General features: G+C 43.0%; 3 protein-coding genes across 4 annotated transcripts in view; 1 reads left to right on the top strand and 2 right to left on the bottom strand.

The window, feature by feature from the left end:
- The first annotated feature begins 2,584 nt into the window (after positions 1-2,584).
- Positions 2,585-4,365, top strand: LOC311147218 (transcription factor JunD-like). The gene has a single exon (XM_084183863.1). It carries the CDS (start codon positions 2,831-2,833, stop codon positions 3,734-3,736), a length of 906 nt encoding a protein of 301 aa, XP_084039989.1. The 5' UTR covers positions 2,585-2,830; the 3' UTR covers positions 3,737-4,365.
- A 2,201-nt stretch (positions 4,366-6,566) lies between these two features.
- Positions 6,567-13,775, bottom strand: LOC311147219 (ras-related protein Rab-3A-like). Its single transcript, XM_084183864.1, has 5 exons — positions 13,716-13,775; positions 11,572-11,796; positions 8,270-8,388; positions 7,908-8,032; positions 6,567-7,254 (listed from the first exon to the last, which is right to left on the bottom strand). Exons 2-5 carry the CDS (start codon positions 11,794-11,796, stop codon positions 7,064-7,066), a joined length of 660 nt encoding a protein of 219 aa, XP_084039990.1. The 5' UTR covers positions 13,716-13,775; the 3' UTR covers positions 6,567-7,063.
- Positions 13,776-18,975: 5,200 nt separating this feature from the next.
- LOC311147063 (3',5'-cyclic-AMP phosphodiesterase 4C-like) overlaps positions 18,976-26,133 on the bottom strand; it is a 73,271-nt gene continuing 66,113 nt past the window's right edge. For both annotated transcript variants that reach the window (XM_084183681.1, XM_084183680.1), the window contains exons 12-15: positions 24,732-24,831; positions 24,265-24,542; positions 21,877-22,059; positions 18,976-21,497 (exon numbers count right to left, since the gene is read on the bottom strand). In XM_084183681.1, coding sequence (XP_084039807.1) covers positions 20,964-21,497; positions 21,877-22,059; positions 24,265-24,542; positions 24,732-24,831 — 1,095 coding nt within the window. In that variant the 3' untranslated portion in view covers positions 18,976-20,963. The remainder of the gene's footprint in view (positions 21,498-21,876; positions 22,060-24,264; positions 24,543-24,731; positions 24,832-26,133) is intronic.

The following is a 26,133-nucleotide window of genomic DNA, read 5'->3' on the forward strand; positions in this document are numbered from 1 at the left end:
TGTATAAACGTCAGCACAAGAACTGTTCGTCGGGAGCTTCATGAAAGGGGTTTCCATGGCTGAACAGCGTCGGCTGGAGTGGTGTTAAGCTCGCCGCCGTTGGACTCTGGAGCAGTGGAAACGCATTCTCTGGAGTGATGAATCACGCTTCACCATCTGGCTGTCCGACGGACAAATCTGGGTTTGGCAGATGCCAGGCGAACGCTACCTGCCCCAATGCATAGTGCCAACTGTAAAGTTTGGTGGAGGAAGAATAATGCTCTGGGGTTGATTTTTATGGTTCGAGCTAGGCCCCTTAGTTCCAGTGAAGGGAAATCTTAACGCTACAGCATACAATAAAAATATTTTTTTTTTTGTCATTTAGCAGACGCTCTTGTATACATTTTTGATTTTGACATTTTTCAATGACATTCTAGACGATTCTGTGCTTCCATTTATGTGCCAACAGTTTGGGGAAGGCCCTTTCCTGTTTCAGCATGACAATGCCCCCGTCCATAGCGAGGTCCATACAGAAATAGTTTGTTGAAATCGGTGTGGAAGAACTTGACTTGCCTGCACAGAGCCCTGACCTCAACCCCATCGAACACCTTTGGGATGAATTGGAACGCAGACTGCGAGCCAGGCCTAATCGCCCAACATCAGTGCCTGACCTCACTAATGCTCTAGAGGCTGAATGGAAGTAAGTCCCCGGAACAATGTTCCAACATCTAGTGGAAAGCCTTCCCAGAAGAGTGGAAGCTGTTATAGCAGCAAAGAGGGGACCAACTCCATATTAATGCCCATGCTTTTGGAATGAGATGTTCGACGAGCAGGTGTCCACATACTTTTGGTCATGTAGTGTACAATATCCACTGCCATAACCAACAGATGAGCTATACACTGAGTGTATAAACATTAGGAACACCTTTCTAATATTAAGTTGCACCCCCTTTTGCCCTCAGAACATCCTCAATTCGTCGGGGCATGGACTCTACAAGGTGTCGGAAGCATTCCACAGGGATGCCGGCCCATGTTGACTCCAATGCTTCCCACAGTTGTGTCAAGTTGGCTGGATGTCCTTTGGGTGGTGGACCATTCTTGATACACACTGGAAACTGTTGAGCATGAAAAACCCAGCAGCGTTGCAGTTCTGACACACTCAAACCGGTGCACCTGGCACCTACTACCATACCCCATGCAATGGCACTTAAATCACCCTGTGAATGGCACACATACACAATCCATATCTCAATTGTCTCAAGGCTTAAAAATCCTTAATTTTCCTGTTTCCTCCCCTTCATCTACACTGATTGAAGTGGATTTCACAAGTGACATCAATAAGGGATCATAGCTTTCACCTGGATTCACCTGGTCAGTCTATAGGCTACTAACCATTCTAAGAATATTGAGTTGAGTTCTTTGTCAAACATTGGCTGCTAAAAGAACAACATGGTTTCCTCATCCCTCTGCAGTATCTCCTTCCTAATTTCTGTTCAAACCTACCGGGAATTACTTCCCCAATAAAGCACCTCTTAGTTTATTTGCACCAAGCTGTGCAATCACTCTTAGAAATGTGTTTGGATTAGAAGACACAGTATTAATTTATGAGGTCAAATGTTTACATTCAGTGACTGACTGCATACCTAGGATTCCTGAGCCCATGTTTTTTATGTGCCTTGACTTGCTACAATCTATCCTCAGATGTATCCTTGTCTGCTTCTTTATCATCATATATCCTAAACTGGACAGAGCTGTGAGAATGTTGTCATCATATATCCTAGACTAGACAGAGCTATGAGAATGTTGTCATCATATATCCTAAACTGGACAGAGCTATGAGAATGTTGTCATCATATATCCTAAACTGGACAGAGCTGTGAGAATGTTGTCATCATATATCCTAAACTGGACAGAGCTATGATAATGTTGTCATCATATATCCTAAACTGGACAGAGCTATGAGAATGTTGTCATCATATATCCTAAACTGGACAGAGCTATGAGAATGTTGTCATCATATATCCTAAACTGGACAGAGCTATGAGAATGTTGTCATCATATATCCTAAACTGGACAGAGCTGTGAGAATGTTTGGAATTGGAACCACCATAGATCACTTGCAGTAGGCTGACACAATGACACAATGACACAATGACACACACACACACACACACACACACACACACACACACACACACACACACACAGACAGACAGAAAGAGTGTGTGTGTGTTTGGGGGTGATAAATGAAAGTTTATAAGTGTGTTCATTCACATACAGCTGTCAAGTTGGCGTGGGAACATTGTCTAAGTTCCCCTAAAGACTGGGCTGGTCAAGAGAGCTGAAGAAACCTTCTGTGCCCCTCCCTAGTTCCTTCCCCGCCCAGTCTCTTTTGGCGACCCTGCGCGTTCTATTTTATGACATCAAACCACAATGCACTGCACTGTTTGCAGTTTACCTAAAGTCTCCATGGCAATATGGACTGGTTCGGCCCTTATTTAAATCAGACCGGAAACAAACGTCATTTTGGGCCAATCTTAGCGCGCTAAAGTGACATAATGGAATTTTTAGGGAGAGAAAGCAACAGAGGGTTGGGTGTGCGCATAGCAGTTGTGCCATCTGTGAAAAGCGTTAGTACGGGCGAGAAGAACAGGAAAAGCCAAGCCACGACTATTGTTTTAGCCTCAGGGATACAGGTAAAGGGAAATAGTCGATTAATTTAATCCGAGTTTGAAGATAGGAACAATACAGGAAATGTAACCTGAACTGTGTGTTTTATTGCCGGAGTTTAACGGTTGAATTTTCTTAGTTTATGCGTAAACTTCAACATACCCTCGTGTGAGGGGTTAGAATGGAAACAACCCTCTACCCTTGTAATGTGTTGAATACTCGAGGGATTTCAAGCCTCTATTCCTACACCAGCATGATGAAGAAAGACATGAGTCTAAACCTGGATGACCAAAGCTCCAATCTGAAACCAAATCTCCGGGACGCAGAGGGAATTCTGAACTCCCCGGACTTGGGACTCTTGAAATTGGCGACTCCGGACCTAGAACGATTGATTATCCAATCGAATGGAATGGTTACCACGATCCCAACCTCTCAGTTCCTCTACCCAAAGTCAGCCAGCGACGAACAGGAATTTGCGGAAGGCTTCGTGAAGGCCCTTGAGGATCTTCACAAGCAGAACCAGCTGAGCGAGGGGACGTGCGTACCACCGGACAGACTGGACCTTATCGGCTCCAACGCAGCCCCGGTCTGCTTGCCGTCAGATCTGCCAGTGTACACGACGTTGAACGGCTATGGAAATAGCCCACTGGGCACCACAGTGAATTATTCCACGGATACAATTCCATTCCCACCGCCACCTTCTCATCTGATGAGCGCGCATCAACAGGCGGCTGCGGCGGCGCTGTCACGACTCCAGGCGTTGAAGGAGGAACCGCAGACAGTCCCCGACATGCAGTGCTTTGGAGACAGCCCGCCTTTGTCTCCTATTGACATGGACAACCAGGAGCGCATCAAAGCAGAGAGGAAAAAGCTGCGCAACAGAATAGCGGCGTCCAAGTGCCGCAAAAGAAAGCTGGAGAGAATATCCCGTCTTGAAGACAAGGTCAAAAACCTTAAGACTCAGAACACTGAACTGGCCTCCACAGCCAGAGTGCTTAGACAGCAAGTGGCCCAGTTGAAACAAAAGGTTATGAACCATGTCAGTAATGGATGTCAACTTCTCCCAAACCAAGTGCAAGCTTACTAGAGGATAGTGTAGGCCTATGAGGCACCCACCACCATGGGGTTTGTTATCCTCTGGGGATATGGACTAACTGAAACTCAGTAGGCTATTTGCCTTTTCTAATAGAATACAAATTAATTGCTAAAAATCAATTAGAACTGGAACACTATGGGTCTCTCTTAAAAAATGTGGCTATAATTTTGTAGCAAACAGACTAATTTTGCTGCCCTCTTAGGAGGAACATGCACTATCAGCTCTCCAATGGACAATAATACATAGCCAACAAGGATAGCATTATCTGCATGTAAACTGGACAATCTCAATGAGTGCAACTAAACACCAGGATGTCATTGAGTACATGTCATCCACTGTGTAATATATAATGCCTTACTTGTTTACAAGCACTTATTTACCAATGATAAATGTACATTTTATTTACCAAAACATGTCTTATTTTGCATAGTGTCTTTATATTTTCTGCAAATATGAATTGTGCATGTCTTGTAAGCTCTTGTGTTGGCCACAGTAATGTAATGTTGCGCAACTCTGTGTATCTGTCACCATCCATGAATGTAGCCGTCATTGTTGGCCCTATGTAGCCATTTTGAATGGGATTTTACCTCTCAAAGCTGTTTATTAAATTCTATGAATTATTTAATCTGTTGTCAAGTGTTATTGTGGACCGACTGTACTTTATTGTCCTATTACACATTGTGCCAGCTATTTATTATAGCCTCTACCAGAGATGGATTATTGTAGAATAGGTGCATATTATTGTTTTTTTCTCAATCCTGTTGTATTACAGGCTTTGTTACATTAGAAGCAAAAGTAAAATAATGCTTGAACTGAACTGCATCCCTCAATGTATTTGATGAGGTGGGTAGCAGTGGGAGTGCTACACTATTATGCCACCTATTGGCTTGATGAAGGTAATATCATTGTCAGTTTGGACCGAGAGGCTACTTTACACCTAACACAAAAATGTGCCTCAAAGACAGATTTGAATAAATGTTGACTAGGTTTCCATGCATACTGCTTTTATGTTTTGTTTATTAATTCCTTGTTTTAGCAAACCTGGAGTTACAGTATTACAGAACAATTCACACGACTAAAACCCAAGAAGAAAACCCCACATTATTTACAGGGGGGAGAGAGGACAGAGGGGAGGAGAGCTAAGAGAGAGCTAGCTGAATTGAACAGATACCTAAGTCAGAGGCAAGTTTACAGCTGTAGCAAAAACACAATCAACAAAAAACAAAAGTTAACCAACGCAGTCAAAATAATAGGACTTGATAAGTACTGATCCTACTTCGAACAATTTTCCCTTTTTGAAAACTGCCACAGTGTAGGCATACATGCCAAATGCTTCTCTATCATTACTACAATATGGCAGGCCTTTTATTCAGCTCTAATAATGTGTCTAACAAGTCTTGTTCTAGCGGGTGTCGTTTTTGGAAAGAAGACTAAGCAAAGCTGTTTAAAGGGTCCTCGCTATGTGGGATCCTTAGGACATCCCTACCCCCCATTGAAGTTTACATTTAAAATGGTTAAGTTTATGGTTAGGTAAGTGTTATGGTTAAAGGTTAGGGTACGGGTTAAGTTTAGTCTAGGGACGTCCTAAGGATTCCGGATAGCACGAACCCTGCCTAAATCCTTCACGCAAACAGTATTTGTTAAAGACATGCCCTTTAGCAGGTTTGTTGGCTGTTAATATTTTCCATCCAGGAGAGACCAGAAATGGACAAAGTATTGCTCTAAGAGGAATACAGTATTTATTCTGGTATTATTACACCCACCCTAACGGCTTCAGAGTTGGTTTAAAAACATGGAAAATGGACGTAAAAGTAATTCCCATTGAAACAGCTCGTACATTATCATGAGAACATACAGTGGAATGGGAAGTGTCTTCAGCAGGAGTATGTCAACACAAGTTCATTTCAAAGGACATCCTGGTTTTGAACTAATCTCTCTATACAATAATGATACGTTTTTTTTCAACTGTGATAGTGCCCGCAAACAACAATCTATGAAGAACCTAATTCATAAATAAATAAATAATAAATACTGTTTGTAAATATAGATGGTCGTGACAATTGACAAAATGTCTTCATGTGCCTGAGTGCATTTAGTTTGGCTCTAGCTAGGTGTTTTCCTCATGTATATGCCAACAAGCATTTCTCTCTACACTGAAACAGAGCAAAATCACATAAACATGACGTTGAACATGCTTCAACAAAATCATAATTTCCTCCTCACAAAATAAAAAACAAACCATACTGACTGTCAGACATCGGAAAGTGATTGGAACGTGATGTAAAAATTGGTCAGTGTTGTAGCATATGGGTGCAGTAACCCAGTGTCGTTCTGACTGTGTGTGTGTGTTGTACACATGAATAAGAGGTAATTGTGCTGTAGAGTAGCAGTGTTATACACTGACAAGAAATTAGAAGCTTCATTTTCAACTGTTCTTCACACATGCTACATTCTTAAAGCAAAACAAACCAGTTTGATTCAGAGGGGCGTGGCCCACAACAGCTTTTACAGAATATCCATGTAAAACATTTTTTATAACAACAACAACATGCACCTCTCACAAAGCACAGATATGTCTACAGAAATGTTGTAATTGTATACTATTTCTTTATATATTTTTGAATTTTAAAATGTATATTAATTATACTCTGAACATTTATAGATACAATTCTTCTCTTATACTTAAAGACACCTTTCTCCATCAATCAATATTTTCTATCAAGGTTAAAAAAATTAAAAATAAATAAATAATAATAAATAAATATATATATATTTAAACAAAAAAACTGGGACAGGGACCAGTACTTAACACATCATCACGTTGTCTTTTTCTTAAATTCAGCAATGATCAAATATTAGAAAATGACCATGATTGATAACCAATATGCATGGGATTTTGGTCGGATATGTTTAAAAACACAATCTCATCCAATTTTTGTTATCACAAATTTGGACCATATCCTCACTCACGCCAATGGATTTGGTGGCTTAATATGTTCGGTCACCAGCCAATCGGGGACATATAAAAAAAACAGCAAAGCTATCGACAGTAAACAGATAATCAGCAATGTGGCCCTTCGAAAAAAGACATGAAATCCTTTCAGGTTCGAGGCCGCAGTAAGGGGAGTCAGAGGAATGTGAACTTTGAACTTACAGTAGAACACCTATGGACCTATGGACTGAAATACGGAATAATGGAGTTTTCAGCTCTTCCATCTAAACACAAACCCATCACAGACCTCTACCACCAGCTGAGGAGGCTGTAGGAATGGGGCGTGTGAGAGGTCAGGTGTGTGTGTGTGTGTGTATGGTGCGTGTTTAGCAAGCACAGTCCTGGTGGGGGCGTTCGGGCTGCTCGGTGAGCTGGGGCCCCTGTTTGGCCCCTGTGATGGCGGGGTCGGCGTTGTCCAGGCTCTCCGACATCTTCTCACAGATGATGTCCACCAGCCGCTCAAACGTCTGCTTCACATTGATGTTGTCCTTGGCACTGCACTCAAAGTACTCAAAGCCTGCAGAGGAGAGGAAAGCCAGAGATGTCTGATGAATTAAGAGTCATTTGAATCTAACAAGTGATGTTTACTTGTTGTAATCATCAACACTTTACATGAATTTGTCCATATGTCATGAAGTTGCCCCAGAACTACTGGAATGTCATTACTATACTGTACACAGTAACTGCAGATTTAGCCTTGAAAACCCAACCCTAGGCAACAGTGACTAGGGTCTGGTTTCAATTATGGACTCTTTATGGCATAGACCTACATCACTACTTTATCCTCTTAAATAAAATACAAAATAGTAGCTAGCAAGATGGAGATCACAGAGGTTATTTTTAATGAGTGCATTTCACAAGTGGCTAGTTTACATCAACTACCTTCACTAAAACCACTGCAACGGTTTTGCCTGCAATCTTTGGTTTGGCATGTCTGCCTTGTGATTTGTTGGTTGACCTGTCTGTCTGAAGAGGACCCGCACCCAAAAAATGTTTTGTGCCAAAATAAAAAATGTTGGGTGCCAAACAAGAGTCTAGTCACTGTTGCCTACGGCCGGGTTTTCGAGACTACTGCAGGTTAGGAACATAAAACTTGTTTTCTAGTGAAAGGAAACTGGTAACTTGTTATTATTATATTACTGGGTAATTAAGTACAGTATTCCAACTCACCCAGTTGGTCAGAGAGCTGCCTGCCGCGGTCTGCTGCCACCACCCTCTCATCCTCCATGTCACACTTGTTTCCCACCAGCAGGACCTGGGCGTTGTCCCATGAGTACGTCTTAATCTGGGTGGACCTGAACACACATATACAAAATTGAGTTGTATTAAGGATCCTATCATAACTTTCCAGATACACATTTTTTTTAGTTCCATGCATGGACCCTCATCCAACAGGCAAAGCTGCTTGATTGGTGCTGTCATTTTTCACCCAGTCATCAAATTATGTAACTTTTGCAGAACATAAATACAATACAAGGCCAAATGTACAGTCGTTGTACACACACACACACTATTGCCCAGTGGTGCCGTACCAGTCCTGCACAGCATTGAAAGAGTCCTCGTTGGTGATGTCATACATGAGCAGGAAGCCCATGGCTCCTCTGTAGTAGGCTGTGGTGATAGTCCTGTAGCGTTCCTGGCCGGCAGTGTCCTGGGAGAAGCACACATTATATCACACAATCAATCATTGTATCATGCACACACGTATACTCTGACACAAAAATAGCCCTGCAGCAGAAGGGCCCTCCAATGTACTACCACATAAAACAATGCACTAAGTTTAACCTCACATCCATCTTTAAACATTGCAGCTGGATATAACAATGAAGTTGTGGATTAAAAAAAGAAAAAAGACAGATACTAACTTCAATATTCCATGTGATGTCTGAAGTGTAGTTACAGTATCAATTTATAGCCAGCACATGCAGCAGTGCAGTATATCAGTGTAAGATTATGTTTTAAACAAGCAGTGAGTTGGCAGTGCGATAGAACATAACAGTAACATAACACATAGAGAAATGCAATAGCTCTCGAAGCCATTTTCTGATGTGTTTAAGCAAGTTTTATGGGCGTCACCAGGCCATAATGACGCTGCACGTAGGAGAGACAGCAACGGCAGGCGCTTTGGAAAATGAATTGAGGTCAATTTAGGAAAACAAGACACATTTATCAGCATACATGTTTGTTTTTTGGCTTCAGCGATCTTATAACACTGAGACATGGTCATGTTCACAGGATCATATGAATATAAACCCACATTGACAGCATATAATCTTGATTTATTCCATACATGTCAAGCAACATAAATCAAGATAATATCTTGGGAGAGTGGATTTGCTCGCTTTACTAAAATGCGCCTCGGATCTGGCAACTGAGAAAACCGTTCAAATTTCTATAAAAACATGTGGTCAAAAGTTGAGAATGACACAAATATTAATTTTCACAAAGTCTGCTGCATCAGTTTTTATGATGGCAATTTGCATATACTCCAGAATGTTATGAAGAGTGATCCGATTAATTGCAATGTCCCTCTTTGCCATGAAAATGAACTTAATCCCAAAAAAACTTTTCCACTGCATTTCAGCCCTGCCACAAAAGGACCAGCTGACATCATGTCAGTGATTCTCTCATTAACACAGGTGAGAGTGTTGATGAGGACAAGGCTGGAGATCACTCTGTCATGCTGATTGAGTTAGAATAACAGACTGGAAGCTTTAAAAGGAGGGTGGTGCTTGAAATCATTGTTCTTCCTCTGTTAACCATGGTTACCTGCAAGGAAACACGTGCCGACATCATTGCTTTGCACAAAAAGGCCTTCACAGGCAAGGATATTGCTGCTAGTAAGATTGCACCTAAATCAACCATTTATCGGATCATCAAGTACTTCAAGGAGAGAGGTTCAATTGTTGTGAAGAAGGCTTCAGGGAGCACAAGAAAATCCAGAGCTTGCTCAGGAATGGCAGCAGGCAGGTGTGAGTGCATCTGCACGCACAGTGAGGTGAATACTTTTGGAGGATGGCCTGGTATCAAGAAGGGCAGTGAGGAAGCCACTTCTCTCCAGGAAAAACATCAGGGACAGACTGATATTGTGCAACAGGTACAGGGATTGGACTGCTGAGGACTGGGGTAAAGTCATTTTCTCTGATGAAATCCCTTTACGATTGTTTGGGGCATCCGGAAAAAAGCTTGTCCGGAGAAGACAAGGTGAGCGCTACCATCAGTCCTGTGTCATGCCAACAGTAAAGCATCCTGAGACCATTCATGTGTGGGGTTGCTTCTCAGCCAAGGGAGTGGACTCACTCACAACTTTGCCTAAGAACACAGCCATGAATAAAGAATGGTACCAACACATCCTCAGAGAGCAACTTCTCCCAACCATCCAAGAACAGTTTGGTGTCGAACAATGCCTTTTCCAGCATGATGGAGCACCTTGCCATAAGGCAAAAGTGATAACTAAGTGGCTTGGGGAACAAAACAACATTTTGGGTCCATGGCCAGGAAACTCCCCAGACCTTAATCCCATTGAGAACTTGTGCTCAATCCTCAAGAGGCGGGTGGACAAACAAAAACCCACAAATTCTAACAAACTCCAAGCATTGATTATGCAAGAATGGGCTGCCATCAGTCAGGTTGTGGCCCAGAAGTTAATTGACAGCATGCCAGGGCGGATTGCAGAGGTCTTGAAAAAGAAGGGTCAACACTGCAAATAGACTCTTTGCATAAACGTAATGTAATTGTCAATAAAAGCCTTTGACACTTGGAATGGAATGCTTGTAATTATACTTCAGTATACCATAGTAACATCTGACAAAAATATCTAAAAACACTGAACGACTGTAGGTCTAGGTGAGCATGTGTCATCAAATCCTCAAACTGCATTTTTCAAGAAACAGTAATCATAATCCTTATAATGAGAATCTCTCTTGTGTATAAAGGTAGCACCCTAGATCAGAGCTGTGTGCGCTGTTCCATAGCGAGGTCTACTCTGATAAAGGGGGTGGATGCAGATGCCTCACCATGACGCACGTAGTGTCACAACCAATCTTCTTCAGAACTAAACATATTCCTCACAGGAGCCACAGACAGACAGAGCGAGAGAGAGAGGGAGAGAGACTGGAGACACAAACCAAGTGTACCGATACTGCTCCTCTCTGCCCCCTCCGCTGTCATAGGCCTCAAATGGAGATGAGTGCAGGAAAGTATAGAGGTCTGACTGGCCAAAATCCTAAACAAACTCACCCCCTAAAAAAGCGTAACTTTCAAGTCTAGCCTATTGTCATGGGATATTTCCCATACAGTCGTCTCGTCTCCCCCCCCGACTGTATAGCGTATTGATATCAAACTTGGAGAACTAGCCTACTTGCCTAGACCTTTGTGCTCATTCATATTTCATAAGGTAAAATAGTTGTCACCAACCCTGGTCCTGGAATGCTACAAGTTACGTAGGTTTTTGTTCCAGTCCAGCTCTAATACACCCGATTTAACTGATCATGCTCTTGTCAAGAGCCTGCACACCTTGTACAGTAGCACTCCAGGACCAGGGTTGGGGATTAGATACCACTGCGGTTGAATCTGTCAATGTCTGTTCTTCACCCAAACTAGCCGACTACATATCCATTAGATGAGGTAAATGTGTAATTTGTATGACAGTAATTTGTATGCACGCATGACGGTAAGTCGCTTTGGATAAAAGCGTCTGCTAAATGGCATATTATTATTATTATTATAATTTGGTGGAGCAATCCCTTTAAAGCAAGAATACCCCTAATAACATACATGAGCTCATTTGTGTTCAACAGAGGGATGATTGAATCAGTTAAGGTCAGTGTCTTACCCAGATCTGCAGCTTGATCCTCTTGTCGTTTCTGTAGATGGTCTTCACCTTGAAGTCGATGCCCACCGTGCTGACGAAGGCCGGTGTGAATGAGTCGTCTGCGTAGCGAAACAGGAAGGAGGTCTTACCCACACTGCTGTTGCCAATGATCAGGATCTTGAACATGTAGTCAAAGTTCTGGTCTGAGGTCTCCTTCTGTCCATAGGTGGCTGTTGCGGAGGCCATCTTTGGAGGGAGAGAATGACGACAAATTGAATTAATGCCTTTGTTGCCCATTTAAAATAGAAACATTTCTTCAGTCAAAATGGCAGATTTATCCATTTGCGTTGTCAACAATCAGAGGATCGTTTTTTAGAGAAATCCATGAGCACCTCTTTGGTAAATATCTGAGGAAATGGGCAGGTAAGTAGAACTACCAAATGATGATCACTCATCCCACCCATATCCAACATCTACTGTCTCTATGAAAAATAGCTACATCAAAATATGCCAGCATGTTTTGACATCAAACTAATAACTATGGAGTAATTTTTCTAAACGCTTCCAACAGCAGTGGTCAATAGAATGAGTAATATAATCTAACACCTCCCTGGGAAAGGGACAGACAACAATCAATAAAAAATGTGTGTCAGATCATACTGATTGATGTTGACTATGTTCAATGAGCCATAAAGCCTTTTAGTGAATGATTGACATGAGATTACAGTCACACCCTTCAAATGTATTTAATCAACTAAAGATAAGGATGTTTTAAAATAGCCTACAGCAATATATTTTTGTGGAAGGCTATGGAATGGTACAACATATTGAATTAAAACCAAAATAAAAGTTGAATTTGGAAATAGGCGTATGCTTTGATTCTATGGCCAATTACAGTATTAAGGACCCATATCCACATCAGTGTGATTTCGATGGCTTGAATGTCATTGCATATCCTTGCTTTTCAAGAATCTAAAATGCAACTAGATTTCATTGAGTAATACCATAATAATAATTTTGACATTGAAAATGTGGACTCCTCCCAGATCTGATAATACAGGCATCTTTGATTGTTACTAACGGAGGTGAGGTCAGGCCGAGCCTACTTTCAAAGAAATCTATCCACTAAAGCACAGGATCAAAACTGATTGACCCTCATAACATTTCCATAACACTTATCTTGAGAGGTGAGAGTCTTGTAAACATCATATGTGTCCTGTGGCGCTGTATAGTCAGTCCCTGCACATTCTAGTGCGCTTATAACGTTTAAACAGAAAGAAACGATGCTGTAATAATCTTTATATCTTTCATAGTAAAGCAATGTAATGAAAACAGCATTTTGTTATAAATAAACGTAGATAGATAGTCATTGCTCCGACATTTCAGACAGTGAAATCGCCTATGCGCACCCAGACCAAGATAAAGGAGGCGGAAACTGCGGGGCTTAGGCTAAGCATCCGCTAAACTGGCTAACCAGCTATGGCTGGGTCAGTGGGTGTCTTGAGAATATATTTTAGCTAATGTCGTATAATTGAATGGACAGGGACATGCATTTACATCAGGCGGTTTGACTTGACATTTGCTATAGTCAATGTATGTAGATAATTGTACTTACATGGGTAAGCGGTCTTGGTCACCGGGAGATCAATTAGGCTAAGACCAACCCATTGGGTCGCCACTGTTTAGCTAGCTAGCTATCTGGCTAGTAAAGACGCCTATCTAGCTAGCCAGCCAGTTGCTACTGCTATCCTCAAGCTTGTTAGATGGGGCTCGAATGGCTCGCGCACCATTCAATGGGAAGAAAAAACATACTTCTAAATATGTTTATTTCCCGAATAACAGCTGCTGCTGGTCATTCAATAGGATTGCTGTTGTAATGGCAGAAAAACTAGGCTACATTCTTTTAAACAGCCGCATTGACAGCATTTTCACCCAATGAAAATACACGGCTCCCTGCAATTAGGCTTAGCTAGCATCCTAGGCTATTGATGCTAGCGAAGCATCCTAGCCTCGCTATATGTCAAATGAAGGTTATTCTTCCTTATTTTGCGACTAAATTTGTCCTCTCCATTCTTTGATTTACATCTGCCAACATAATCGAACACTTTCTAGTGCTATTATAATTTGTTTAAATGCCTCGCAAGATAATACAGCTTGCGGCTTACCGTGAAATGTCTGTTTTTATCTGCAGCTCCGTCGCAGCAGAACCCAGTGTTGCACCTGCAGAAGCTCGGGCGTCACTTGAATGACTGTCACCGAGGGGGCGGGCTCAGAGTAGAGCTAGAGGATTACTGGCAGTCTTGAATACCAATCGAGACTGTTTACGCTCACTGAGCGTTCTAGGGCCCACCCACCAACACCTCTCTGAAAGGTAATCCATTATTGAGGGGACTAGTTATGGATAAAGGTAAAAATCGATTGTCAAATAATTATTTCCTGATTCATAAAAAATATGTTGCCACCTATCCCTTCAAATCAAATCAAATGTTATTTGCCACATGCGCCGAATACAACAGGTGTAGACCTTACAGTGAAATGCTAACTTACAAGCCCTTAACCAACAATGCAGTTTTAAGAACAAAAAAAAGTGTTAAGTAAAAAATAGATAAGTAAAAAATAAAAATAGTAAATAATTAAAGAGCAGCAGTAAAATAAAATAACAGTAGGGAGGCTATATACAGGGGGTACCGGTACAGAGTCAATGTGCGGGGGCACCGGTTAGTCGAGGTAATTGAGGTAATATGTACATGTGGGTAGAGTTAAAGTGACTATGCATAGATAATAAACAGAGTAGCAGCAGCGTAAAAGAGGGGGTGGTGGGGGGCAATACAAATAGTCCGATTAGACATGATTAGCTGTTCAGGAGTCTTATGGCTTGGTGGTAGAAGTTGTTAAGAAGCCTTTTGGACCTAGACTTGGCACTCCGGTACCGCTTGCCGTGCAGTAGCAGAGAAAACAGTATATGACTAGGGTGACCATTTTTAGGGCCTTCCTCTGACAACACCTGGTATAGAGGTCCTGGATGGCAGGAAGCTTGGCCCCAGTGATGTACTGGGCCGTATGCACTACCCTCTGTAGTGCCTTGCGGTCGGAGGCCGAGCAGTTGCCATACCAGGCGGTGATGCAACCAGTCAGGATGCTCTCGATGGTGCAACTGTATAACTTTTTGAGGATCTGAGGACCCATGCCAAATATTTTCAGTCTCCTGAGGGGAAATAGGCTTTGTCGTGCCCTCTTCACGACTGTCTTGGTGTGTTTGGACCATGAGTTTGTCAGTGATGTGGACACCAAGGAACTTGAAGCTCTCAACCTGTTCCACTACAGCCCCGTCGATGAGAATGTGGGCGTGCTCAGTCTTTTTTTCCTGTAGTCCACAATCATCTCCTTTGTCTTGATCACATTGAGGGAGAGGTTGTTATCCTGGCACCACACGGCCAGGTCTCTGACCTCCTCCCTATAGGCTGTCTCATCGTTGTCGGTGATCAGGCCTACCACTGTTGTGTCATCGACAAACTTGATGATGTTGGAGTCGTGCCTGGCCATGCAGTCATGGGTGAACAGGGAGTACAGGAGGGGACTGAGCATGCACCGCTGAGGGGCTCCCGTGTTGAGGATCAATGTGGCAGATGTGTTGTTACTTACCCTTACCACCTGGGGGGCGGCCCGTCAGGAAGTCCAGGATCCAGTTGCAGAGGGAGGTGTTTAGTCCCAGGGTCCTTAGCTTAGTGATGGACTTTTAGCTAAGGACCCTGGGACTAAACACCTCCCTCTGCATCTGGATTCTGGTATGACTGTATTTTGAATAAGTATGTTTTGATTTAGAATTATTGTCCTATAGAAATACGTTCAGATAAACATATGTCATCTGAATTGTGTTGAAAAAAAAACATGCATATCATTGCAGCATTCCATGGTCAACGTTATTCCCAATAAGCATCCATGATGTCAAAAAGCATGAAGACTTCTTTATTGGCAAGGTGGACAGGCGTACAGTTACAGTAAGAGCATTGGAACCCATAGTAAACAGTTGTGTTTGGATAGTCGAGACTGCAGACTGAATAGTTCTGGTCAGGAGAAAAACATAGGAACAACGTGCCTGAAACTCAGAGGAATCTCCTACTCTACTGATGTTATCGAGAAAATGTACAGTTATGAATATAACTACTGTTCCCTGAAGGAAGGAACAAGGTATAACATACTATGTGGGGTCAACGACCAATCCTATTCACCTGAAGCAAACTGAAATCAAGCCCAACGGGCCAATGAATGCAGAGCCCGCCCTCGGAAGCTCGCATACATTTCCTAAATTCAGTACTGCTCATCAGCGAGCCCAAACCCCCTGATGGCATGGGGTTAAAATATGTCATACCTCGTTCCCTCCTTCAGGGAACAGTAGTTATATTCATAACTGTAAGTTCCCTTTCAGTCAGTCACTCGGTATAACATACTATGGGGACATACAATCATGCCCCAAGCCGGCTCAGAGGGTACCGAACGGTAGCCCAAGCACACAGGTTCCACCGGCTCCAAAATGGGTTTACAGAAGTCACCTTTTTCTCTGATACTTACCCGAGAAGCCTGAACTGTCAGAGCCCCATATAGGGACCTAGAACCTGCTGCAACTTGGCTATGCGCACTGACAAGCTGCCACTGCAGCCCAAGTCCATAGACCCCACAGTTCCAAGAACAATACTTACCTTGCAGGCCTGAAATGTCAGAACTCGTACCGCCCAAAACAACCGCAAGCCCAAAACAACTGTCAGAACCGCAAGCCCAAAACAACAGAACACCTGTCGTGACTCTGTAAAGCGCACGCGCACAATGAACCAAGGCAGCCCGCGTGCTGCCACAGCAGCCCAAGGCTCAAACCCACAAGGAAACTGTGGTAACCCGGACAAAAAGCTGCCTAACATTGACCACGGAGGCCCAAGTCCATAGACCCTTGTGCATAGCCGCAGGAAAAAAAATTGGGGGTGGGGGTGCTGCTATTCTGTCACCGACGGGACAGTCAGCTAATACAGGACTAGTAAAAGGCCCAGTGCACTACTTTTGTGAAGATAAAAATATATATAATTATTATTCTGATTTTTCAAGGGGTGCTGCAGCACCCTCAGCACCCCTACTTCCTGCAGCTATGCCCTCGCGGTTCCAAAAAGTCTCACACAGAGACCCAAGGAGTCTGGAATGCCAGAACTCACACAAGGAACCAAAACAACAGGGCACCTGCTGTGACACTTTGGAGTCTAATAGCACGTGGAAATCCCCAACACGCTTGGCTGACGCCAAGGCCATGAGCAGGGTAGTCTTGTAGGAAAGGACCTTCAGGTCTACAGACTCCACTGGTTAAAAAGGAGGCTTACTCAATGTGGAACCGCACCACCAGTGGATGGGACCCCGGGGTAGAGCCGTCAATCCCTACATGACACGCCGAAATGGCTGGCATATAAACTTGAATATGGAAAAAGAAAGGCCCTGCTCAAAAATCTCTTGCAAGAACATCAGAAACTCCTTTAACCTGACACCAAACCTCAAACACGCGCCACTTATATGTATACAACCCTCTCCTAGAGGTCGCATATGCCGACTGTAGTCATAATCACGTTTGAGGGTGAACCCCTAGTCCTCAAATTCAACCTTTCAGGAGCCAAACCGACAGATCAATGTCTGTGGTCGTGGGTGCCAAATTCTCCCATGCACCTGCGACAATAGATCTTGACGACACGGAACCCCTCCACGGGTCCCCGCCTAACAGGCGGATGATCTCCGGGAATCAGGGTTGTCTGGGCCAACGGGGAGCCACCAGAATCTGAATGAGTTTCCACCCCAAGCAAGCAAGACAGCACTCGTATCTTTACTTTTTATTGTGAAACCACATGCCCTAGGGCATGGTCAGAGGTTCACACTCGGCTGGTTAGGCTTTTTGAACTTCCTCCTACCATTGGCCATCTTATTCAAGCAACGGAGTGCTGGCTACACAAGCAGAGCACAAAGTAGTTTGCTTTTAGCAAACACAAAAATTGATACCAAGACCCAAAACTCACAACATCTAGGTGGACGAGTCTATCCCCACTAACAGACACCTAAGACGGCGCCGAATCTCGTAGCCTTCATGTGCTTGAAAAATTGTAAATTGCGTGACACGTTCTTCCTTCAGGCGAGCTGAAGAGCGAAGAATTTAGGAAATGTTTGCGAGCCCCGGTATTATAGCCAGGAAGGCGGGGCTTCCGAGGGCAGACTCGGCATCTATTGGCCCGTTGGGCGTGATTTCAATTTGTTCAGGTGAATAGGATTGGTCGTTGACCCCACATAGTTGTTATACCGAGTGACCGACTGAAAGGGAACCGGAAACTTTGAGTATTTCTGCTTTCTTTTATGGCAGACATAAGGAATAAAACATTTGGTTGAGTACCAGAGGAGGCTGGTGGCAAGATCTATAGGAGGACGGGTTCATTGTAATGGCTGGAATGGAATCAAACACATCAACATTTTTTACATTTTAGTCATTTAGCAGATGCTCTTATCCAGTTAGTGAGCGCATGCATTTTTTTCTCTCATACTGGCCTCCCGTGGGAATTGAACCCACAACCCTGGCGTTGCAACGCCATGCTCTATCAACTGAGCTACACGGGGCCGCTGTTCCAATCATTCCATTCCAGCCATTACAATGAGCCAGTCCTCCTATAGCTCCTCCCACCAGCCTCCACGGTTGAGCACTGTAGTTGAAATCTGTCCCATTCTTTCTCCCAAAGCTCGGAAGGTAGCTACAAATAAATACTCAGCCTCCGACAAAGTCTATAGTTCTTCATTTTCGGACAGATATAGAAATAATAAATAAACTGTACACAAAGCATTGTGAGGAAAAGATACAAAACAATCCATGGTAGACAGAGAGCATAACTGAATCCTCATGTGAAAATACTGTCATAACAACGGCTGGTGAAGACATTTTGCATGACAGCTGAGGAAGACAGAAAGGCTTGCTTGAGTTCTGAACTCTTTGTGCTCCTTAACTACTGTGTGCATGGCACTGGTGTCTCCCCACCATATCTAGTATACAATCTATGAGGAAAGTAAACTTATGCAAATATAAGGCTCCAGAAAGTCACATTTCTGGATCTTTCGTAAAAACACAAAAACACATTTCCTCCACGGTGTAGGTTCAAAAGTTTGTGTTTCGTCCACAGATTAGCTTATTTTAGATACTTGAATACTTTCCTTATGAATCAGCCAATGTCATGCATCTTTGTCAAAACATTTTGCAGTTACAAAAAAAGGTTTAATTCCATAACACAAGTCCCCCAATTTAGCTTCAGTGGTCCAGTCTGTGCTATGCATCAATTGGAATAATCAAGCCACATAATATCAGAATACGGAATACTAATGTGGATTAGTCAACAGAGTTACATCACACTCGACTGTCCTTGAAGCACGGACTTATAAAAGTACTGTAGAAAGTGCTTTGGTTTCTTTACAAATTCAATCAATCTAAATGTCCAACCATTCAAACATTAAGACAAGTACAGTTATCAGTGGATTATTGTTCTGAAACAGAAAACCTATGGGTAGAAAGGGTACACAGGGAGGGCGACATGATCAACATTGCTGTCAGTCAGTCATTGGTGGAAATTAGCCAGGGGCAAAATGGAAATTACAGTACGAGTTGTGTCATGCTTGCTTGGCACTTGTACTGTCATTGGCGATGTCCCCGTGAAGAGCAGAATATTGACCAATGACAAAAGGAAAAGGGAGTCAAACTTCCGGCACAGAAAACTGGCCCATGGCCAACGGTCTTTTTTTTTTTTTTACAGTTACAATTGCGCTTGAGTGGCACATCATTCACACATCTCTGAAATAGTTTGGCAAATATTACATCATTTTCTTCACAAACCAAGATAACATATGTAAATGCTACCAATGTATCTTTTTTTAATAGTTCAACTGGTTGACAGTGTGACCAGATGATGGTACCTGAAGTTAGTAGGAAACGTGAGACCTGTACTGTAACAACAATAACAGACTTGAAAGGACATTGTAGAGTTTGGCTCATTGTCCTGTGTGGCTCACTTGGTAGAGCATGGCCCTTGCAACCCCAGGGTAGTGGGTTCGATTCCCACAGGAACCAGTATGAAAATGTATGCACTCACCACTGTAAGTCGCTCTAGATAAGAGCGTCTGTTAAATGACGCAAATGTGTTTATGGATTGCCTCAAGCCCTTTCAAGCAGGATGGGGATTGGCTGTGAGTGAAATTGTGGAGGCAGACTGATGCCATAAAAAGGTTAAGGATAAAGCAGTATGCATACACTTTGAGGGACTTCAAATAAGGAAAAAAAACAAAATCTTAACTGAATTGCTTGTTTTGGATACCCCTGCCTACAACAGCAACACAGCTAAAACCAATCCATTTAACATTCCTATAGTCAATTTACTGTAGGTATGGGCATTTTGAATGTCTTGAATTGCAGTACACGTTCAGACTTTAATTCCGATATTCAACACTGGGAGGTGCCAGGTGCACACCGCATAGCTTTTGGTTACTTATATGACCCTATTAGGACTGGCTCAGGGTTGGTTTTGTTGGTTTACACGTAACAGTTCAGGTTAGGACTGTGGAAGGAAGAACTGACCCTAAATCAGTTGTTAAGAGTGTGACTGATGAGAGACCCCCAGCGAGGCACCCAGTTGCTGTTACAACAGAGGTACCCAAAAAGTATTGTGCTACATTTAAACATTCTCTTCCTCAAGCCATTCTGAGGTCCTGCTCTGTACTTGGTCCTTTGTAGGTCAAATTTGGTAAGGTCTGCAGTTTACCGGTTTAAACCACTTTCTGCACTAGTTTAAATGGACTTAAATTAAAGACCAAACGACCAGCAGTTGAAAAGGCAGGCAAATATTGCCATTGGCCAAGTCCCTGTTTATTAATCTGTTTGGTATAATGTGTCAAAAGCCTTTGTGGTGTTTGTTGTTACTAAGTTCATCGCTTCGTCAATTGTTTCAAGCGGTCATAAGTAGTGAAAAGGAAGACGTGTTCCGCAAAACTCCTCGCTCTTTTGTCGTAGGTTGACTGGCAAAACAGAAAGGTTGGTTTTCTCAGTGTCTCTGAGAAACATAAGACGAACACAACACATGTCCAACTCAGAGACGTATCGGTAAAACACAAAAGACCAGCTCAAAAACACAGTTTCCTGTTCTCCGCAACCGAACGAGAAGGAACAGTGGGGCTCTCCTCTCTCCAGTACAAGTTGATTGCTGTGTAAGTGCAGACTTCCTGAACGCACCCCCTCTACGTTCTCTACCCCAGCTTTGTCCTGCCATTCAGTCCAAGGAAGCCAGAGATGGGGGTTGAAGGGGTCAGGGGTGAGGTGCAGAAATTCAACAAAAAAACAAAAACAAAAAAATTACATTGCACTGATGTTATGTACCTAGCTTGAAGCGCCTCACACCGGCGTTACCTTCTTGGTCATGTTCTCTGTCTTCGGCGGCCTCTCTTTCCGGGTCAGAGTCTGTGGACAAAGTCCTGCCACCAAGATTGAGGACAGAGGTGGCCATTTTGGAGAGTACTTGCAAGTGTGGGTGAGCAGTGGCAGACACGGAATGGAGTCTGCTGTCCGGGTCAGTCCTAGAAGGCTCCATCCCAGTGCTACTGTACCCCTCCTCTTCCGGAGGACTCTCTGTGTCGGACTCGCCCTCCTCCTCCTCTAGGGTCAGCTCAAACTGGAACTTGTCTCCTGTGGAGGATCCACCTCCACCCCCTCCGGCCCCCATGGCTCCCCCAGGCAGGCCCACCTTATCCTGGGCCTCTGGGGTGGGCGAGGGGCTGTGGGGGATCATGCTCTGGTACCACTCGCGATTGTCCTCCAGCGTGTCTAGGATGTCCTGGGCATCAGGGTGGACCAGGTCTGCCCACGTCTCCCACAGAGGGTGGACAATGTAGTCTATGAAGCCCACCTGTAGGGGAAGAGGAGTATAGTCATTTACATATTAGCAAAAGAGGCAGAATTTTAAAGCCCAGACTGTGTGTTTGTAGAGGAGGTGAAAAATCTGTCGATGTGCCCTTGAGCGAGGCACTTAACCCTAATTGCTCCAGGGTCACTGTCCGTAATGGCTGATCCCTGGCCGTGACCCCACTCTCCGAGGGTGTCTCAGGATATGCAAAAAAACTAATTTCCAATTCACACGAGTATAATACACACTTGTACATGTAAGAATCCACATTATTATAACTATTATAATTATTATTGTGTGTGTGTCTCTCCTCTGCATGTGTACATTGTGTGGGCATACTGTACTGTATGTGTCTTAGTGCCTGTGTGTGCAATAACTGTACCTGGTTCTTCTCGATGGAGGCGTTGTGTTTGTCACACATGGGGCTGATCTCCATGCCCTTGTCCCTTTCCCTGTCCCCCTGGGTGAAGAACTCCACCATGATGCGGTCAGTCCACTGGCGGTAGACCTCCAGGGGCTTGGTCGGGTTACTAAGGTCTGCACAGTGAACCATGTTCTGGAGGACCTAGAGAAACCAAAAACAGTTCTTATTGAGCATCAAGGAAATTAAATGACCATACAATCATATGACAATAATATGGTCCCAATGGTTCTGTTGGCTGAAGCAGGGTGCTGTCAGTCAAAACCAGTGTTTTGAGTTCAATTCCTAAATATGCCACATACACTGAATTCATGTGGTAATTGTACGAAGCTTTGGATGAGGCTCAGAATAAATTAGAGGAAAAACAAAAAGAAATGGAGAAACTTATTCAAGAAAGATCAAGTGTAATATATTATAAAAAATAAAGCAAACTGGATGGAATATGGGGAAAAATACACCACATTTTTAAAAATCTTCAACATAGAAATGCTACCAAAAATAATTTACTGAAACTGGTTACAAATGACGGAGTCACCCATGATTCACCAAATTATATTTTGAAGGAGGAAGCAAAGTACTTTAAGCATATTTTTTCGTTTCAGTCGCCTCTATCTCCTCTAACTGAAGCTAATTGTAGGGATTTTTTTTCTATTGATAATGTAAAATTAACAGCCATACATAAATACTCATGTGAAGGTGAAATGACAGAGGAGGAACTTCTGGATGCAATTAAAGACTTTAAGTCCGGGAAAATTCCAGGGTAGGATGGCATACCAGTCGAGGTATAACAAACCTTTTTTGATATACTCAGAGGACCGTTATTAGCATGTTTTAACCACTCCTATGTAAATGGTAGATTATCAGACACTCAAGAAGAAGGTCTGAATTTCATTATTACTGAAACAGGATACTGTCACGCCCTGGCTCTGGGGAGTCTTAAATGTTGAGCCAGGGTGTGGATTTAGTAAGATTGTCTCACCCCATGTTCAAGAATGGCCTTTTCCCCTTTATTCAGATTACAACCTCTCACTTTCAGTTATTTGAAAAGGAAATAATCTCCCAAATATCACTATTTCTAAAACAAGCCATAGAAAGTTGGTTGCAATTTCAATTTAATCCTCCAGAAACGACAGAACAAATAATGCAACAAATATTGTGGTTAAACTGAAATATACTAATTGATTAAAAATATATATTTTTTGAAGAAATTTTAAAAAAAGGTGAAATCTTCGTAAATGATATCATATGTAGGACTGGTGGAGTTATGTCGCACATGCGGCTAACAAAAACACAAAATTCTAGGCAGAGTTACAAAGAAAAAGCCATATCTCAGACTGGCCAATAAAAGATGGGCAGTCTGAGATATGGCTTTTTCTTTGCAACTCTGCCTAGAAGGTCAGCATCCCGGAGTCGCCTCGTCACTGTTGACGTTGAGACTGGTGTTTTGCGGGTTCTATTTAATGACGCTGCCAGTTGAGGACCTGTGAGGCGTCTGTCTCAAACTAGACACTCTAAGTATTTGTCCTCTTGCTCAGTTGTGCACTGGGGCCTCCCACTCCTCTTTCTATTCTGGTTAGAGCCAGTTTGCGCTGTTCTGTGAAGGGAGTAGTACACAGCGTTGTACGAGATCTTCAGTTTCTTTGCAATTTCTCTCATGGAATAGCCTTCATTTCTCAGAACATGAATAGACTGACGAGTTTCAGAAGAACGTTTTTTGTTTCTGGCCATTTTGAGCCTGTAATCGAACCCACAATTGCTGATGCTCCAGATACTCAACTAGTCTCAAGAAGGCCAGTTTTATTGCTTCTTTAATCAGCACAACAGTTTTCAGCTGTGCTAACATAATTGCAAAAGGGTTTTCTAATGATCAATTAGCCTTTTATAAAATGATAAATTTGGATTAGCAAACACAACGTGCCATTGGAACACAGGACAGATGGTTGCTGATAATGGGCCTCTGTATGCCTATGTAGATATTCCATAAAAAATCAGCCGTTTCCAGCTACAATAGCCATTTACAACATAAACAATGTTTACACTGTATTTCTGATCAATTTGATGTTTTTTTAATGGACAGAAAAATGTGCTTTTCTTTCGAAAACAAGGACATTTCTAAGTGACCCCAAACTTTTGAAAGGTAGTGTATATATATATTTGCGAGAGAAAAAAACATATGGGAAATTGGAAGTGATGCAGACAATTACATTGATGGAAGTTACAATCTATCTGCAATATTCGCTTTGGATGACAGTGTCAGACAAATTGCCATATCATCATCTAATTCACATCGGTTATACTGAATATGAATCCCTTCTATGAGAGTGAATTTTATCATTCTGTGAGTCTTACCTGGATACGATCTCCATAGTTGTCTAGTAGAAGTACTCCTAGACTGGTCACCTTCTTGGTCTCCACCATGGTCTTCAGATCAGCCAGCAGGTTCATGTGTTTGGACATGTCTGTGGCTAACACCATGTCTATGACCATCTTGCGTAGGGACTGTCTCTGTTTCTTGCTGAGGTTCTGGAAGATGTCACAGTTGTCCTCCTGCAGCAGCTTGAAGCCCACGGCCAGGTGGTGGTTCTCCAGGACCGACACGTCGTTGTACATCAGGGCCAGCTCTGAGTCTGGATGGACACACAGGAGAGGAACAGTGCTTACACACAAGGATAGGCATTCTACAGCAGGGGTCTCAAACTGGCGGCATGTGGGCCAGATGCGGCCCATGAGACAGTTTAATGTGGACACACAACCACAAAGGATTCCAAGATTTTAAACATCTCCGTCCTAGTGCCCAGGGGGATATGTGAACTCACTGGTGTTGATGAGGAACTGGTTGGACACCCCCGGGTGGTCCACATCATGTATAGCACTTGCAAACAGAGCAGCTAGGATCTCCAAGTCAGTGAACACAGCCTGTAGAGATGGGAGGAACACAGGGATGTTAATGCAGATAAATATTGTACAGCAGCGGTCACCAACCGGTCGCTCGACTGGTCGATCTCCATGGCATTCCTAGTCGATCGGCAAACATGTCTGTAAAAAACAACAACGAAGCCTTACGGTCCCTTTTTTGTTTTGTCTTGCGTTGTTGGCGTTAGGTGCACCTGATTCAGCTGCACGCCGGGTAGGCGACATGTTCCCATTTTGAAACATTTCATGTGTCTTAAGGTACAAACTGTGCCTTCCCGGCGGGCCTGGAGAGCAAATCAAGTGCACTATAGGCCTACCGCTGGCCAATTGGATGGCTCAGATTACAGTGTCTGCAGTAATGTAACAGGCGTAAAAGAAAGCAGCAGCAAAGTTGATACTGTGAGATTTCAAAACTTTTAAAACCATGACTAGAGAGAGACTGTCAATGAACACAGAAAAGAGCTGCTGTTTTTATGAGTGAGTTCATGTTTAAGTTCTTACTCAGCACTGTTTATTCAACACTTTTATAGGCTATTAAAATGTGCGTTCTTCCTACTTCCACTCGCACTACAACCAACACTGCAGCTGTAATGAATGAGTAGGAAAGTGTATTGATAGGCTTGTGTTATTATTAGCGGCTTGGGTCTTTTTTAATATCGAGGAATATTTCACTTTCTCTGTTCATAGGAGTAACAACTTTAATTTGTGCATGAGGCAGAAATAATGCGGTGCGACTTGAGTTTCACCATTATCTGAAAGACGGTGTCCCTTTTTGGTCATTGTAAGCAGAGGAAAGGAAGAGCGGAGGGACGTTGAGAGGCGGACCCTCAGTCTGCTGCTCTCTCCCTCTGCTGAGACTGACCATCAGATGCAGGCACCACCAGCCCAGTAAAATAAACTGACCATCAGATGCAGGCACCACCAGCCCAGTAAAATAAATAAAAAAGCACATTATTTAAATGTATGCTCACTCAGCTGTGCTTCACAAGTAATACATCAACTGATCTATTACCGGTGTGATCATATAGCCCACCTTAAATGGTCCGAACAACAATGTATTGGCAGGGCAATTCAAGCAAAGCCAATATGCGGTGATAATGTATTGGGCCTATAGCCTACTGCACAAACCTAATTGTTACATTACTGTTTTTAATAGGTTAATGTTGCATAGGCGCAGGTTTTTTAAGTCCTGTTAAAAAAAATCTTAGCGGTAGATCTCGGCTTGCATTTTGACTCAGAAAAGGTTGGTGACCACTGTTGTACAGTATGTGTGTGAGAATGTGGTCGGACTTGTGCATAGGCGCA

Source organism: Coregonus lavaretus (genome assembly GCF_964263955.1).
Source record: "Coregonus lavaretus genome assembly, chromosome: 19".
Lineage (NCBI taxonomy): Eukaryota > Metazoa > Chordata > Actinopteri > Salmoniformes > Salmonidae > Coregonus > Coregonus lavaretus.

What these genes read in the sequence shown, in the direction of transcription:
- LOC311147218 (XM_084183863.1), top strand. Translation starts at nt 2,831, where the DNA reads ATGGAAACAACCCTCTACCCTTGTAATGTGTTGAATACTCGAGGGATT.
- LOC311147219 (XM_084183864.1), bottom strand. Translation starts at nt 11,796, where the DNA reads ATGGCCTCCGCAACAGCCACCTATGGACAGAAGGAGACCTCAGACCAG. An exon ending in TTCAATGCTGTGCAGGACTG is followed by an intron (nt 8,033 to 8,269) that starts GTACGGCACCAC and finishes ATGTGTGTTCAG; the next exon opens with GTCCACCCAGATTAAGACGT. An exon ending in GCAGCTCTCTGACCAACTGG is followed by an intron (nt 7,255 to 7,907) that starts GTGAGTTGGAAT and finishes TCTCCTCTGCAG; the next exon opens with GCTTTGAGTACTTTGAGTGC.